At 39.0% G+C, this 18,825-nt stretch overlaps 1 protein-coding gene across 2 annotated transcripts in view; it reads right to left on the bottom strand.

Annotated features, from left to right (window-relative positions):
* The window catches only part of COLEC11 (collectin subfamily member 11), a 67,887-nt gene extending 55,060 nt beyond the window's left edge, over positions 1 to 12,827 (bottom strand). For both annotated transcript variants that reach the window (XM_069064765.1, XM_069064766.1), the window contains exons 1-2: positions 12,632 to 12,827; positions 4,749 to 4,904 (exon numbers count right to left, since the gene is read on the bottom strand). In XM_069064765.1, the coding sequence (XP_068920866.1) occupies positions 4,749 to 4,878 (130 nt within the window). In that variant the 5' untranslated portion in view covers positions 4,879 to 4,904; positions 12,632 to 12,827. The remainder of the gene's footprint in view (positions 1 to 4,748; positions 4,905 to 12,631) is intronic.
* Positions 12,828 to 18,825: the final 5,998 nt, after the last annotated feature.

The following is an 18,825-nucleotide window of genomic DNA, read 5'->3' as shown; positions in this document are numbered from 1 at the left end:
TTATCCATCAGTGAAGGAAGTACCCACCCTGATGAAATAAAAAATTCTATACAAATTTTAGTATGGAATAATACATCAACTATTTGCGAGCCAAGAAGGCAATGCAATGGAAAGCTGCAGGACTCATTACCCAGTTGAATGAATTTGAGAGTTTCCACATCAGTTTATTCTACTTTGCAGCTTAGTTATAAAGACTGTGCAAAGCCAACACTGCCATTCTGTGGCAGGAATTAGGAGAGGACTAGAGAAGAAAATAGCCTTCCTCCCCTCTACTCAGTGATGCTTTGCTGATTGTTGGGGCAGGAGTTAGGACAGAATGTCAGGGATACCATCGTTTACAATTTTGCTACTGTCCAGCAGGTTTTCTTTCCCTTGCTCCAATTTAAATATTAAGGTATTCCACATTCCCAATGTAATTCTACATCTGCCTCTGGTTTCCTAGTAGCCCTCTCTACATTCTCCGGCAAATGACTCTCAGTTGAAATGAGAGCAGTATAATGTTTGTAATCAAGGTAATCATTGTCAGGGAAATGAATTAATATTGGGTCCACCTGTTCCTCCTAGCAGACTAAGACATCATAATTTTAAAGGTTCCTATAAATATACTAATGAACTCAACTCTGAGATTTTTCCCTATCGGTAGTGACAAAGTTTACCTGGAGAAACAATGCTCCTAAGTAATTCTGTATAAGTGAAGAATAAGAATGAGATGCAGATAAAGTCAATTCAATGAAGAATCTAACACAGATGAATGAGCTTGAAATTCAATTGAAATTCTCTACTGCAAGATGGCAGGTGGGTATTTTATGCTGTTTAGGACCTCTGAATAGTTATACAGCTCAAAAAAGATACATAAACCTATCTGAAAAGCTGAATCATTTGCAAAATGCTTCTTATTGGCCAATTCAAAAAGCACTTGTTAGGTACCTACTCTGTGCTAGGCATTACTCTAGGCACTAAGTAGACTAAGACAAAAAGCAAAGCAGGCCCTGAGTTCAAATCCTGCCTCTAATACTTAACTACCTATGTGAGCCTAGGCCAGTCATTTAACTCCCTGAGCCTCAGTTTCCTCACCAGTAAAATAAGGACAAAAATACCTTCAATATTTGTTGTGACTATTGAACGAAGTAACATATAGAAAGCACTTGCAGAAACCTTAGATGCTATATAAATATCAGGAATTATTATCATTGTTGTTGTTGTTCTGGGCTGTACTGCAAGCTGCCAGAGGTCTTAGGCACAGAATATACCAAAAGGCTTGTCAAAGAATGTTTGCTCTTGTAGAGTCAAAAACAGCCTGCTGTCCTTGATGACACTTTTACAGGCTTCCCCATTCTTTAATATGTGCCTGTGTCACATCAAAAAGAAAAGATATGGGATTCTTCTATACGTCTTACATAACACACACCAGGCTGATGATAACTAGCAATGAAATTGTCCACTTGCAGATGCTTGCATCCTGGAAGCTCTTTCTTGCCTTGCCATATTGCTCCTTTTTCCAAATTCCCAGATGCTGACTGCCCTGAACATATGAAGTCATTTTCAGGAAGATCTGAAGACCCTTTTTGACTGTGGCGAAATACTTGACTAAGCAGCGCCCTACTGTATTGTATTCACTGAGGTCTGAAAGCAGCTGAATGTTAATCTTTTCCATCCTTTGCTCCCAAAAAGCAATTACTTACACTATTCCTTTACTTCTCCAGTTACAGAGACCTAATCTCTATAATTTTTCTGCAACTGATCCCAGATTATGGGGTTTGTTTGTTTTCCAACTCATTCTCAAATACTGAGAACTTCTCATTGGTTTTGGATAAAATGTTTCTGATAACCCCATACAAGTATCTCAGCAAAGCCCTGAGCTTCAGCACAATGACTGCCCAAGGAATCCCTGGGGGAGACAGTGGTGAGGGACATGAGGATATGACTCTGTGCTGTTCCCTTTTAAAGGCCATTATTAATCCAGTAAATTAACAATGAGCTGCTTGCCACATTATGTTTGGGAACCTCAGTTTATCTCAGGGCACAGTCCTAAACCATCAATTTTTACCCTCTAAATAGGAGACCCAAGATCCCACATCCCAATTTTGCCAAAGGTCTCTATCATTCTCTTCCTTTCACCTATGAATCAAAAGATTAATAATTTCTTTCTCATTCATTGTGGTGTTGGTAGAAATAATGGTACTGTTTTTCTTAAGAACCAACAAGTGCTGAACTGCAGAACTCTGAATAAAAAACCTGGCATAGACAAAGTTGCAATAAATGAGAGCGTCCTCTCTGTGAGTTCATGGGGACTACTGGACACAAGAAAATTGGATTACATGGCCAATGTGGAATAGTCTAAACTAGGGATGAATCCTTACCTCATGTCATTCACTCAAATATTTAAGGGCCTGCTATACTTAAGACAAGACACTGATTCTAGGTGCCAATGTAGTTGTAAAGAAAAAGAAAGCCTAATTCCTGCCCTCAGAGAGTTCTTGATGTAATAAGAGAGATTGGAGAGGTATACAAAATAGTTATAAGGTGACATGTGATCAGTGGGAAGCAGAATGGCTAAGTGAAAGGAGCCCTGGATATGGAGTCAGAGGACCTGAATTTAAATACTAGTGTTGCCTGTTATAACCTGTGTCATTTTAGGAAAGTCATTTAACCTTCTTAGGTCTCTCTCATGTAAAATTGGAAGATTGGACTAGATGACCTCTAAGATCCCTTCTAGTTCCAAAACTGTGAACCTCTAATCCTACATACTATGTGGGCAGTAAAAAATGATAAATGCTGTGAGGTGGCCATGGAAGGCTGCATGATGGAAGGAGTATTTGTGCTGGACCTAGAGTAAGGATGTCAAGAGGCAGAGAAAGTGAGGGGAGAAGAGCAAACAGAAGACCAAAGGCACTAGGGAACACTCTAGTTTCCTAGATGAGAGTCAACAGAGTCAACAAAGGAGCCAGAGGAGTGATCTGATTCTCCTCCTACATCCCTGTATTGTGTTCAGGGTTACAGATTCCAGACAGGGAGTTTTCAGAAGGAAAGAGAGGTTAATAGCATTGAATGCTATACAGAAGTCAAGGAGGATGAGGACCAAGAGAAGTAATGGAAAAGATGAGCTAAGAGTCTGAGATTTGTTCACATAACACTTCAGAAAGGCATTTTATGACCTCCATTACATATTCCCTGAAGAAAGCATGAATGATAGAAAATGAGAGACCCCTTTCATGGATTCTTGATCTGTCAGATTACTTTGGAAACGGCAATGGAAAACCAATAAAGTCAAAGAGGCATGTGTCATTTATACATTATGGTAACGTCATCAATTCCATTATAATAACCAGTATGCTTAAAATTAAGCACTGATTCACAAGCCCAACATAAAAAAGAAAAGGGTGGGACCTAAAACAAAAGACTACAAGGAGATAAGATTTTAGATCACTGAAAATGTAACTCTATGGTACTGGTAGTATTCATAGACTTAGAGCTGAAGTCTAGTTAAAGATTACCTAAGGGGGCAGCTAGGTGATGCAGTGAGTGAATAGAGCACCAGCCCTGGAGTCAGGAGGACCTGAGTTCAAATCGGGCCTCATACACTTGACACACTTACTAGCTGTGTGACCTAGGGCAAGTTACTTACCCCCAATTGCCTTGCCTTCCCCCCGGTTTCATCCCCCCCCCAAAAAAAAAAAAACCCAAGATTACCTAATCCAAGGGTTCTTAATTTTTTGTGTATGACATGAAACCTTTTGGCAGTCTAGTGAAGTATATGCCCCCCTTCTCAAAATAATGTTTTTAGTTGCAAAAAAAAAGAAGAAAGAAAATACATAGAATTACAAAGGAAATGAATTATATTGAAATAATTATCAAAATGTTTTTAAAAAACAAGCTCACAGACTCCAAATTGAAAATCCCTGAATTCCAGTCTGATGGCCTCATTTTATAAATGAAAAACTGGTAAAGAAGTGATTTTCCAAAGGTTGTAAAGCTAATTAGGAGCAATCAGGATTCAAACCCCAGTCCTATGGATCCAAATCTAGGTTTATTCACACTGTAACACACTGAATCACTATCAGATAGACATCTTATAAAAGTTTGTTGGTGGATGTTCTCTAAGAGTTGTTATGACTGAAAATTAATTTATTTTCTAGCCAACCCTCTTGTGGTAATGCTCTTCAAAGTTAGTCAGATAAATGAACAAAAAATCATTGATTAAGAGTTCACTATGTGCCACACACTATGCCAGATACTAGGAACATAAATACAAAAGGAAGAGAAGGTGTCCTCATGGAGTTACATTTGTCCTTGGTTAGCTGGACCTATCTTTGGATGACAGACCCTGAATTTAGGTTTCTAAACCTAGAACATTTCTGTCTTGGTAGAACCTGTTAGTGTGCTTATGCTTTTCTGGCATCCAGGGTCACAACTAGTCTATGATGAAGCATCAGATGAGGACTTAAATGGAAGAATCTGTTTTCATTTGTATAAAAATGCTGAGGAGGAAAGGGATGCACAGGTATGATTTATTCCAGCCCTTGCCAGGGCTGACCCCCACCCCATTCATTCAGTGATAGCTCTACACACAGAAACATACCCAGAAGCTGGGGGAAGCTCACCTTATCTTCCCAGTCCCCAGAACTTTGCAGATACCAGGTGCCTGGCTCCAGAGATTGGTGGTTGCTCGAGGCCCACTTGAAAAGAAATCCCCAACACAACTGCCCAGGCAGGGGGTGAATCAAAGAGAAAGAAGGGACTGCTGTTACCTTTGAGGCCTGGGACAAGAATCTGGACAGAGCAGGCCTCTTCTGCAAGATGTTGAGGTGATCCAGATCTTAGCAAGAACAGGAAGACCAGGCTAATTAGAATCCCCAGGAAAACCAGATCTCTCTTCATAATGAGTATTTGCCGGTCATTGACTCCTAAATGAAAGAATGGATAAACAGTTATGGGAAGCCTTTAAAATGAAGAAAAAGGGGGGAGGAGGTGGGGAGAGAAAAAAAAAAGAACAACTCTTCACCCTGCTTGTACTTTTGGCCAGAAGTTCTTCAGATGAAAGCCATCATAATTGCTAGAGGATATCTGTGACTGTTTACTGTGGTTCTTATTGGCCTTATCACTTATTTTGTCTCTGTGTGGGTCAGTGGAAGGATGGACTTGGGAGGCAGTCTACTATACTTGGAGAAGAGTGGGGGGGGGGGGGGGCAGGGGGGGGGGGGGGGTACAGTTAGCAGGAAAGAGGGATTTAAATTCCTTCTGTGACAGTTGCTAGCTTTGTGATCACAGACAATACAGTTTACCTCTCCAACCATCAGTGTTCTCTTCTGTAAAAAGAGAATAATGATGCTTCCACTATCTGTATTATATAGGATTATTGTGAAGAAAGTGCTTTGTAAACCTTAAAGGAACTCTAGAAATGGTACTGTTTTTCTAAACAGTAAATGTTCTTGCCTCTTTAATTAGACTGTAAGCTCCAGAAGAAAAAGGACAGAGTCTCACTTTCCTTTCTTTGGTATCCCTCCCTTCCTAATACCCAGGGACTCAATAAATAAATTAATTAATTAATATATTTTAAAATAAAACATCCAAGGGGTGGCTAGGTGGCACAGTGAATAGAGCACCAGTCCTGGAGTCAGGAGGACCTGAGTTCAAATTTGATTTCAGATACTTAACACTTACTAGCTGTATTACCTTGGGCAAGTCACTTAACCCCAACTGCCTTGCTCTCCCCGATCCAAAAAGCAAAAAAAAAAAAAATACAGCCAGTATCCACTTTAGGTTTTTAATGTTTCTATTTATTTATAAGGAGAAAAACTGAGGACTCAATTAATCACAGAATCTTAGAGTGGGAAGAAGAGATTGTAGATGTCATCTAGGTCTGCCTCCTAACCCATGAAGGGTTATTGTCCAAATCTCTCCATGGTGGTGAATCAAGAACTAAAAAGAAATCTGTAGGTGATAGAGAATACACTGCCCTTATAACATAAACTTGGCAATAAAAAAACATAAACTTCTGAACATTCTCTGTTGCAAATGCCCCTGTGTTTTCAATATAATTTTTCTAGCAAGTAGCATGAAGAGTATTCATTAAGAGTGCCCATTTGCAAGGCTTATTATAGTCCTCAGGAAGCTAACTCTTGGTCAATGGCTACCAATACCTGGGTTAAAATATTGGAGCTTTGTTTCTCCTTTTCCTCACCAACCTCCTGATAGGCAATGGCCCTCTCAGACCCAATCTGAAGATCTACAAACTGACACATGGGACTTTCAGTGGGGAAAACGGTTATGTGGAATCATTATTGCACTCACTCTCTCTCTCTCTCTCTCTCTCTCTCTCTCTCTCTCTCTCTCTCTCTGTGTATCTGTGTGTGTGTGTGTGTGTCATCTCTTCTTCCCTCCCCTCCCCCTCTTCTTCCTTCACTCTCTTCCTTTCTCCCTCCCTCTCTTATTCTTTGCTAAACAAGGTCACAGGGTTTTGACAGAGTCCCCAGGCCTCCTGTCTTGGGACCTTCTGACTAGCGCAAAGAATTCCAGTCACTGGGAAAATATGTAATTTCTGATTCCCAAATTTCTGTTTTAATCACTCACCACTCAATCTCTTGCCAACTATACCACTTAAGGACTCTTGTAACTGAAAAGATGCCTCAACATATCTATCTAACCAAAAATCTACTGGCCTTGGAGTCGGTAATAACTTGTTTTTATACAACACTTTAAAATTTATTCCTAACAACAATTTACATACCTGTGGGGCTTTATGATTTACAAAACACTTTATTCTCACAACCCTTTCTATGTGCTAGTATTATTTGCCCCATTTTATAGATGAGGAAAAAGGCTTTAGGAAGTTGAATAATTTGCTCATGTTCAGCAATGCACTTTGCTCACAACTGAGTTATGTATTGCAACAATTATTATCTCCATTTTAAAGACAGGAAAATTAAGGCTTAGCAAGGCCTAATAATGACTAGCCCATGGTTTCAGGCCTAGTAAAGAGCAGAACCAGGATTCAAACTCTTGTCTCCAGACTCTTGAGTCCACTAAAAGCAAGCCCTGTGTTCCAAAGTGTGTGGTAATTTTGACATCATTTCTCAGACTCCAAAAAAGAGATTTACCTACTAATGAAAAATGCCTAAGAGACCAAGTTGAAATTACTCTCTTAATATTGTCAGTCTTAAAAGTTAAATATTAAGTGTTGACAAAGGTTAAAGGAATGATGAGTTAGAAGGAAAGGGAGGAGGGGGTGGCTCAGCAAGTAAGAGCACCGGCTCCAGTGTTGGGATGACCTGGATCAAATCCCGGGCTCAGACACTCAGCACCACACCCAGAAATAACTGGCTGTGTAACCTTGAGCAAGTTACTTAGCTCCGATTGCTTTAAAAAAAAAATTTTGATTTAGGGGCGGCCAGGTGGCTCAGCGAGTAAGAGCACCGGTTCCAGTGTTGGGACGACCTGGAGATCGAATCCCGGGCTCAGACACTCAGCACCACACCCAGAAATAATAACTGGCCGTGTAACCTTGAGCAAGTTACTTAACCCCAATTGCTTAAAAAAAAAAAAAAGGAAAGGGAGGATGAGAGAAAAAAGATCTTGAATGAGCTCACATGAATAGTTGCTTCAGAAGCTAAAGCAAAGGAAAAGTAGAAACCCTGGGATGACAAAGGACTTAGCTTAGAGGGGAATCTAAATTTGAGTTGATTTTTTACTTAACTTTGCAAAAATAAAGAAAAATTAAAAAGGACGTTCAGGGAAAAATAAAGCTACTTTTCACCTCTGGTGTTCTGAGCCTCTTAAAAAAATATTTAAAACCTATAAAGAATAAGGAAGCTGGGGTGAGCTAAGGTTAAATGAAGACTTTGGAGTCTCCATATTTGAATAACAAGCCGAATTTTCTCTGCTAAGAGCCTGTACACTCTGTTTGTAAAGCCCAGATTTCTTCTCCTGGCAGAGAATGCTTGGGCTAGGGAGGAGCGGGTGCCTTTGGGGTATGCAGATGTCCTTCCCTCTCACACACAAGGGAGCTTGCCTGACGAAAGTGGGAAGATTAGCAGCAATAGAGAGAAGCTTAGATCCATGAGCTGCAGATGAATAAACAAGATGTCTAAATGGATATGATCAGAAGCTTAGTCAAATCATTCCCAACATCAGAAGCTTTGAAAAATCAGAAAGATCAGTCATTTTAAAAGTGAATACAAGACTGAAAAAACAGGGAACCGAAAGCATTTTGTTAAAGTGAGGTCAAGGAACAGATTCAGATTTGTGTAATAAGACAAAATTTAACCAAAGCAATCTCAAGTGTCAGTATCAAGAAAACTTTAGGATATAAAAGCCAGATGGATGAAGGTGTGATTTTCATACTTTGGCTCAACAAGGCCAAACTCTATTCTGCTGATGAAAAAATACAGAACATTTCATGGTGATTTTCTCAATCCTGTACAGAGGATCAGTTCACAAGCTTTTCAACAGTCGCTCTATCATGTACCTCCTAGTGCTCTCCTAGGCGGCTGAGAGAAGCTCCTAAGATCACAGAATCATACCTCAAGAGCCAGAGCCTACCTCAGAAGCCATCTAGCCCAACTCCTGGAGTTGTCAGAGGAAGAACTTCTGTCCCAGAAAAGGGAAAAGGAACTTCAAAAAATAAAATAAATAATAAAAAAAAATGTTAAACATTAATAAGTACTTATTGAGCACACTGAAAAAGTAGGTAGCATTTGACCTTGAAAGTTAAGTGAATTTCAACAGGTAGAGATGGGGCAAATGGGCCTTCCATTTATAAGCAAATATACAAAGACAAGGACACAAAGGACGAATCAAGGACACTGGAACTAGACTTCTTTGGTTGAAGTATAACTAATCAATAAATGCCTATTAAGTTTTCCTCCCAAAGAACCAGAAGAAGTTTATTCAATAAACATCCTAGGACAAGTAGTAAACACAGCAGAGTGCCTCCCAGAATTCACCTTTAGGAGGAAGAAGAAGAAAACTTGCATGACTTACTCAAAGTCCCACAAGGCTGCAGGGAAACTGTGAAGACTGGAAAGCCTTACTGTGCGGTTCTACAACCCTACTCCATGATGCCCCATACTCTATGTACTGTTCTCCTTTTCCCAGGGTTTTTCTTACTTTTAGGTAACTAGCCTTCAATAAAGTATTTGGAGACAGTGTAGCACAGTGGAAAGGTCTCTCGATATCAAGTCAGAGGACCTGAGTTTGACCCAGCTCTGCCATTTACTATCTGTATAACTTTGGGCAAGTTTATCCATCTGTCTGCACCTCAGTTTCCTCATCTGTAAAATAAGGGGTTTGAACTTAATGACCTTTATAGTTCCTTTGAACTTTAAATATATTTTGGTTTAAGATATTCCCCCTCACAGATGGATTTACATTTTAATAAAGGAACCTTAAATAACAAAAGGGTTTTAGGTAATGATTGAATGTCTAATGGCAGACCTACAGACCTGAAGTAATTGGAAATCTTTTTGGAAGGGAAGTAGAGATAAAAGAGAGATATTAGGAACATGAAGGACAGTAACATGGTGTATTACAAAAGGTACTGGACTTAGAGTTAGGAGCTCTGGGTTTGAGTTTCTAGCCATGCCACCGTAGCTAAATCATTTAACTTCTCTGAACCTCACTTTCCTCAACTATAAAAGGGAGATAATTGCTTAAATTTATATCATCATCATCATTTACATATTAATCTAAGATTTCTAAAGCACACTCCTCAAATCACCCCTGTGAGATAGGCAATATAAATGTGATTTCTCTTGTTTTACAAATGAAGAAACTGAGGCTCAGGGCAATTAAATTATCTGCCCAAGAGCCAGGATCATATAGGCACCACCTGCCTCACAGAGCTGGTGTGAGCAAAGCACTTCCTGAACCATGACTGCTACAGAAACATTATGGGGTTTTATTAGTATAGTATTTTTAGCCCTGGTGAGCACCAGGTCACAACTATAGGCACATGCCTATTCCATGTAAGGTAAAAGACCTTTATACTGAGTAATGACTCAGTATTATTGATCATTAGAACACAATTTCCTTGAGGGCAGGGACTGGCTTTGCTTTTATATTTGTATTCCCAAAGTTTAGCACAATGCGTGGCATCTAGTAAGCACCTAATAAGTGGTTTTTAATTCATTTCTTCATCATAGACTGCAGTTAGACATAATTTTTTTTATGGCATTTCCAAAGCTGACATGGAAATTCCCTCCCCCCAAGGACTAAAAATTCTAGCAGATGAAGTGACCATAGATGGTGAGGCAGCCAGACTTTCTAACTCTCTCACTGTTCATAGGCCTAAGCAGAAGCTTAGAGAAAACTATCACCTTGGCTGAAAAGAAAGAGGTCCTCTAGAGAAGGACAGCATGGAATGGTACAATTAAAACTATGGCTCAAGGAAGCCAGTTGAGTAAAAAGAGAGTTGACTGAAACCCATGCCTTCAGTTCTTACTACTGACTTGCTGAGGCAGAAGAATGTGGTGTTATAATGTAAATCAGCTCTGTCATACATATACACACATATTCACACTCACACACAACAAACACCCCAAACATCATCCTTATCTCTCCCAGTAGGGGTTAACGTAATGCCTTCATTTCAAAAGGGGAAGGTCTTTAAAAAAAAAAAAGCAAACTATGAAAAACTTCTTGAGGGAGTTTGGGGAGAAATTCTAATTCTGAATAGTTGGCCAGGAGATGTTGTAAGAACGAATGAGACCATGAATAAAAGGTCCCTCTTGGTCCCAGAGAAAAGGCACTATATTATTATTGAATTTCTACCACGGGACTCAGCATTTTTATATGTGCCATAAATATTTTTGTCAGTGGTCATTTCAGAAGGTGGGTTTGGGAGCTCAGTTGGTGAATTCCCAGCTCATAATTTTCCCTCCTGTGGCATTTGTGTGCCTTTGTCCAGAAACCAAAGCATCACAGATCTCAGCACCAATTCTGGGGCAAGAACCTTTTCCTTATCTTCTAAAGCCCTGAAAACGTCGGCCAAGATAAAAGGAGTAGACATGCTTTTCCAATTACCTTTCCCAAGCTTTAAACAACTATCAATTTATCCTCTCAGTTTTCATTCTAAGGCTGTGTGGTATGCTTGCTCTCTTTCAGAAGTTGTTTTATTCCCTTAATCTTAATGTTACTCCAGAAAACTGCTTCGCCTCCCCAGATTCCCCAACCAATCCATAATTCATCATTACATATAGATACTCTTGTTTATGCTTTCGCCCTACAAACTGGGAGCCCTGCTATGAATCATACTTCACTTCAGTTTCAATGACATAGTACTTCCCCAATTGTATTTTATCTGAGCATAGCTCTACTTCAGCATGAAATTAGGACAGGATGGTTTTTCCTCCCTTCATTCCAGCTTTAGGGACTACATAAAATAATCCCACTGGGGAGGATAAAGCCCCTCCTTTCCTCTTGGCACCCTGCATCCCATCCTTTCGCCACAATTTGCATTTCTATAGCTAGAGTCATAGAATGTTAGTACTCAAAGGGATGTTAGTGGCAGAAGGGATCTTGGTGATCATTCCAGTCCAATTCTCTCATTTCACAAGTGAGGATTACTAGACCCAGAGTTGTCAAGTAATTCACCCAGTGCCATACAAGTAATCCCTGGTAGAGTCAATACTACAAAGAACCCAACTATCTCTTGACTCATGATCCAGTGCTACCTTTACTACATCATACAGACTCTCAACTATTTTTGAAAAAATTATTGATTATTTACTAGGGATTATTTTTTCATTCTCATCTGACTTTCAATCAATGAGAAAATCAAATTGGGACATTATATTGGGATTATGTATGTATGTATATGGACACATATTAGGATATATACACAATACATGTGTGCACATGTGTGTATATATACATGTATACATATATGTGTATACATACATATAATCAGACATTTTAAACCAGTTCTAAAGACACTTGACATAGTTCTACTACTTTCTGTGACACTGGGCAGATTACTTCCCCTCTCTAGGTCTCAGTTTCCTAATCTGTAAAATGAAGGCAAATCACTTAAATCTCTGAACCTCCATGAGATTATTCATCTATAAAAAATGAATAAAGAGTTATTGTGAAACTTAAATGAGATAATGTGTATAAAGTGGCTTGCAAACCTTAGAGGACTACATAAATGTAAGTTGTTATTATTATTAGATGATTACTAAAGTCCCTTTCTGCTCTAATATTCTCAAAGTTCTGTTCTTAGAATAACACTCTCTTCACTTTGGTAGGGATATTTCAAAATGAACCAGTCGTTCCTCCTAAAAAATTTTTAAAAATAGGTTTTAAAGCATGATTTTTTAAAATGTGAGTTGTAATTGTTATTGCTCTTTTCCCAAAGGGTAGCCTCTAAAGTTTTCACTCTTAGGTTGGTTAGCTATCCCAAGGTCACTGATAATCCCAGGAAAGAAATCCCTTAATTTTTTGAGAAATGAGTTCTCATGCTATAGTTGAAAGACTTTTGTCTTCTACTTTTATAGGTTCTACCTCATGTCCAGCATCCCCCAGCCATTATTTGGATTTGGATTACCATTCTCAGTGCCCCATTGATGTTTGCAATGTTAGCTGGGTAGCATATTCCTCTAAGGTATAAAAAGTATAAAGTTTCAGTCTTTCCTACCTTAGGCTCGCTGGGTGAAGAAGGGGGCCTCCTGACCATCGCCTGCCTGCGGGGACACTGCACCAGGGAACCTCATCGCTGCTGTTTACAGAAGCCTGGCGGTCTTAAATTGGGAGCACTGGTGCCTTCTGCTTTCAGACAGTTCAGCAAACCAGGCAGATCAGTTGCAAGTGTTATCTGTAAACAGCTTCCTGTTTGAAATAGATCAGCTGTCCAGCCTGGATAATAATTAGGAGGAAAAAGTGTGGGAAAGTTGAAAACATGATGTCAGGGTTCTCATTACAGTCATGTAGATGGCCCTGTTGGAGAATCCCTTTTTTAACCCTTTCACAGTAACTGTGATCACAAAAACTCTACAGCATTTCAGAAGATCATACATAGCTAAATGGGACCTGCGGACAAAACTCATTTCACCTTTAAAGAAAATGAGGCTTCAAGAGACTAAGGGACTTGCCCAAGGTCCCATAGGTAGTAAGATGACAGAGTTCCTATTTTAACCCAGATTCTACTAATAGGCTTACGTGCCAACGATGTCATTGATCTAAAAAAAAAAATGGAAAGAAAAGAAAGGTGTTATTTATACCACAATATTTATAGTAACACTTTTTGTGGTAGCAGAAAATTGGAAACAAAGAAGATGTCCGTCAACTGAGGAATGGCTAAGCAAATTCTGGTGCCTGAATGTAATGGATTATTACTTTGGTATAACAAACAATGAATATCATAAATGCAGAGGACCAGGGAAAGTATTCTCAGTAATTCAATAAGCACTTACTAAGTGTCTAGTATAGGAAGGCACCATACGAAGTACAGGGGGATACTAAGAAAAAGATAGTCCTGGTTCTCAAGTTCACAGCTAATGGGGGGAGACAGCATGCAAACAACTATAGACAGATGTGAACTCATGCAAACTGAAGTATGCAGAACCAAGAAAACATGTGCAATTTCTACATCAATATGCTGTCAATGGAAAGAACAGCAACCACAAAACAAGTGAAAATGAATGCTGCAAAATTAGAAAGGACAAGCTTAGCCCCAAAGAAAAGATACAAGAAAACACCTCCCCCACTCCTTTGCAGAGGAGGGTCCTGGATGAGGAACACTGCCCATGTATTGTTCTAAAGGGGTGTGCTGGGAAATGTTTAACAATTGATTCTCCAGAAAGGAAAAAGTATCCACAATACCCTTTTAGTTTAATCTGCATTATTAACATTTTTCATTATTAACAATTTTCAAATATTAACAATAATTAACATTATTAACACTTTCTTAAAGCTGGACAATCAACAAAATAAAATAAGTTAAATCCTGGTTTTTAGCATTTGCCAGTTTTTGAGGAATAAATTATCAAACTGAAAATGTAATAATTGGCCCTTGATGGCTGGTTCCAGCTGAGTACATCACACACACACACACACACACACACACACACCACACACACTCCCTGAATTAGACAGAGTTGGTAGGGGTGGGGTCCGAGGCTATGTGAAGTTTGTCTCTGAGACCTCTCAACCCCTACATCAGCTGTCCTGCTATCAAGCTTTTGCCACCCAGGACTTCCCACCAGTCAGTGACCGAGCAGGAAGCTGACTCAGGTCTTTGGACTCCAAAAATTCTGTGTTCTTTCTACTACCCCATAGTACCTCTGAATTGGGAACCCAGACAACTGGAATGTAAGAGGCTAAAATCACAAAATTTTTGTTTCAGGAAGGGATTTCAGATGCCATCTAGTACATAGACCACCCCTTTTATCTTATACATGAGGAAACTGAGTTTCAGGGTGGGGCCATGCAGAGGTCACAGGATTAATTAAAAGCAGGGAACCCATATAGGAGATTATAATTCAGATATGACGCTATTTAGCAACCAATTCTATCCAACAATATGAGTCAAGTAACATTTATTAATCAAGTCAACATTTATTAGTCAATATCAGTCAAGTAACATTTATTAAGCATTTACTACATGCCAGGCACTATGCTGAAAAGTCAAAGAAAGGCAACAACTGCCCCAGCTATCAAGGAGCTCTAATGAGTAAGACAATATGCAAAGAATCATATACAAACATGAAGGAGAAAAGATAAAATGGAGGTGGCCTTTAAAAGAAGGCACCAATAATAAGGACTACTGGGAAAGGCTTCTTACACAAGGTAGAATATTAGCTAGGACTTGAATGAAGCCAAAAAAGCTAAGAGACAATGATGAAGAAAGAGGGTTCCAGGCATGGGGGAAACCAGTAAAAACATTTAGATTCAGGTGATGGAATGTCCTATACCAGGAAAAACAAACAAGGCCAATGTCACTGGATTTGCAGAATACATTTTAGGGGACTAAGGTGTAAAAAGCCTGGAATGACAGGAAGGCACCAAGTATAACGGGCTTTAAAAGTCAAACCAAGGGTTTTATTCTTGATCTTGAGAGTAATATGTAGCTGCCAGAGTTTGTTGAATAGGGAGTTAGTGGGGGTGACTTAGTCAGACTTGTGTTTTAGGAAAATCATTTAAATAGCTGAGTGGTGGGTAGACTGGAGTGGGAAGAGACTTAAGGCAGGGAGATCAATCAGCAGTCTATTAAAATAATCCAAGCGTAAGGAGATGAGGACCTACACCAGGGTTGGAGCAGTGTCAGAGGAGCAGTACAGGAGAGATGAGACAAGAGAAAACACTGATTGGATATGGGAAGGGGGTGGGTAAAAGAAAGTGAGGAGTCGAAGATGACACCTCAACTACAAAAATATAAATTCTCTGTTGGTCATTTAAAACTTTTTATAACCTGACACCTTCCTACTTTTCCTATTGTATTTCACATCACTCCCCTCCAGGCATTCAACTGTCAAGCCAAACCATATAGTCTGTAGTAATAAATATCTGCTGATTGATTAAAACATATTAAGCACATACTATCTGCAAGGCATATAGAATGGGGAGGTAATAATAACCACAATAATAGTAACTAACATTTTTATAGCACTTTAAAATTTGCAAAGCAAGATGATACATTGCAGACTGTAGACTGGCAGCTTTTCTATATTTATCTGCAAGGGTGAAAGAAACATATCCCCTATCATAATAGCAGTGCCAAATGCAAGAGATCAATGTGAGATTCTGGAGAAAGAATCCTAAGGACTCGGTGACTGATTGGGTTTGCAGGAGGCAGGGAGCAGAAAGGAACTAAGATAACTCCAATTTCAAGGCTGGGTTACTGGAAGACTGATGGTCCTATTCTTTTAGTTCTTTATTCTCCCAGGATGACAGTGGGAGATAATGGATTAATTAAATAAACAAGTCTCCTTTTAGGTGTTCACCAGAGTTATCCTTCCCAAAGTCACAGAGTGCCTTGGACTAATTACAACACATTTCCTCCCCACCCCCCAAAAAAAAGCATGCCCCCAAAGTAAAGCTAGTGGTGGGGACTCAGCAATTTAGGTACCTTTTCAATGAGAAAAGAAATACTTTGTGGAAGGTAAATATTTCCATTCTCCACAAATCACCTCTCAGAGGTTGCCTAAACCTATGGTGAGATCAGGTGCTATAGACCCTACCTAGGATATAATGTTGTCATCTCTTTATACCGCTCATAACTAGGGCACCCCCAAGAGGAGAAATTCCTATCTAACCTTAGTTTTAAGAAGGCAAGATGGTGTCATGGGCCAAACACTTGATTTAGAATCAGAGAATAAGGATTCCATTGCTGGCTCTGTCACTTTATACCAGTGTGACCTTGGGCAAGATGAAGGGGTTAAACTAATTTGTCTCTTCCCATTACTTTTACCTGCTACTTCTGTTCCTATCTCTTTAGAGGCATGGTCTTTTATTTTCCTATCTAGTCTTGTTTATTCTAAGGATTTAACCCACAAAGTGCTTCTTCAACCCAAGAGCAACCTTTAGTTGTAAAAACAGAAGTACATTTATAAGAAATGGTATATTGCATAGTGTTGTAACAGCTATGGGAGCTTTCATGTTAGCGTAGGAAATATGTTTGTGTCATCTTTGTAGATAAATATGGAAAAGTTACCTGCCCACATTCAGCAAATGAAAAAGTATAGATACATTCGTCTTTCCCATTCTCTTTACTTCCAAAGATCCATGCCTGAAAACATCAATGGCATTGTCACAGTTAACATTTGGAATAGCCTTTTCCCTCATGACCCCTGATGTGCTCAATTTAACATTCTGGCCTCTTCCAGTGAGGTCAGGCTAAAACCTGGAATATATCCCAGCTATTATTTACTTTTTACAGAGATAGACGAGAAACTTGGGTACCAAGAGCCAGATTCACACACTGAGTTTGTCACTCTATGGGAATTTTCATATTCATGGTCATATGCATATAACTCTTTGACACTTTGCTTGTGGGGAAATAACCATCTATTGCTTGCCTTACTCTCACCAGGTTAAGATGACTATCATCTTTTACAGTACCTTATCAACAAAGGAATAGCAACAATAATAAGAGTTAACAATTCAAACATTTAACAAAGACCTTTCTTTGCCAAAGGTGGGCAGTGAATTCATTATTCCCACTTTGCAGAAGGGAAAACTGAGGCTCTAAGAACTGAAGTGACTTACCTAAGGGGGCACAGCTAAAAACCAAGGCTCAAGTATATCTTCTGTTTCTAGGTCTAGTTCTCCTTGAATAAAATTCAAGACACTGACAGGAGATGTAGTCCACCCCTTTTTTTTAAAACACAATATCCCTGAATGTGTCCTTTTTTCAGACTCCAAACCAATCCCAAATTTTGTAACACTGCATTTGTTCCCACCACCCTTTGTTGCCTAAACAAAACCAATATCATGACAAAAATAAAGCTTTAGAATGAACTGAAGAAAAGTGAAGTAATCATAATAACCAGGAAAGCAATATGCATAAAGTCTACCACAATGTCAGTGGAACGAATATTTGCACCTACCTCACAGGGTTGTTGTGAGACTCAAATGAAATAATCCTTGTAAAGTGATTAGCACACAGTGCCTGGCACATAGTAAGCATTATGTAAGTGTTAGCTATTATTACTAAGAACAACAACAAAATAATTGAAATAAAGTCCTTTTCAATCATTACCAAATGATCTCCCCAAAAAAGACAGGAGAAGGCACTGATCCTGTTTCTGCAGAGATGGGGGACTATGGATGTGGAACACTCTATGTGATGTCAGATTTATTTTTATTATATTGGTCAGTTTTGCTGAATTGTTTTCTTTCTTTTTTGTTCTTTGTAATTAGAGTGTCCAAGAGGGGGAGGATATATTGGGGAAAACTGTTGTTGCAAAAACAATAAATGTCAATTAAAAACAAAAAACATTAGAGGAAGATGTCTTTAAGGTGACACCTTACAGACTACCTTCTAACAAGTTATTTAATTGATATGTTAGTATCATATAAAAATTTTTCATAAATACAACCACAAGAAAACTGTGTCAATAATCCTCTAATTAGCAGTGAGGCTTAATATACAGAGATGTATGCTCAACCAAAGTATTTGCTACTGTCATGGAGAATGCCCTGTAGATGATGGAGTCCTCCAGGCACTCTCATTTGCTGATGAGATAGCAGCCCTAGAATTCCACAAGAATTTCTCAGTGAGATCCATGATCACTCCAAACAACCCATACAACATATATATAACATATATAAAAACCCATACAAACCAAATGAATGAAGGATGCCTGTTGTCATTATGACATGAAGATGAACGATCCATTTGATTAGATTATTAATACATATATCTAGGGCAGGCACTGCAAAAGAACAATGAACTGTGCATGGCTCTAAATATCAAGTTGAGAAGTTAATGTTTTATCCTACAAGCAATAGGAAACCTCTGAAACTTCTTAAATAAGGGAGGGGCGAGGTCTGATCTGTATTGTAAGACTTTTTTGGGCAGCTATATGGAAGACAGGTCAAGAGTGAAGATATTGGAAGCAAGGTATAGTAGGAGGTTACTGATATTCAGGTGCATCCTTACTGACTGATGTCTCATCATGAAAAGAGAGTAGGCAACTACTATACTTGCATATGGACCTTTTAACTTTCTAAAGAATAAGACAGTTAGCAGATAGTCAAATCCCACAAAGCAGTTGTTATTACCTCTTAAATCCCTCATTTGGACTTCTCAGGTACCTCAAGTTCACACAACCCCAAACAAGGACATGATTGTGAAGCAAATTAACAGAATGATTACCTTGTTTATGAAGC

The sequence above is a fragment of the Petaurus breviceps genome, unplaced genomic scaffold (genome assembly GCF_028583685.1).
Source record: "Petaurus breviceps papuanus isolate PSGF00001 unplaced genomic scaffold, PetGlider_PUasm1.0 90644, whole genome shotgun sequence".
In the NCBI taxonomy this organism is placed as follows: Eukaryota; Metazoa; Chordata; class Mammalia; order Diprotodontia; family Petauridae; genus Petaurus; species Petaurus breviceps.
The sequence above is the reverse complement of the archived record's forward strand: the minus strand, read 5'-3'. Positions and strand labels throughout refer to the sequence as shown.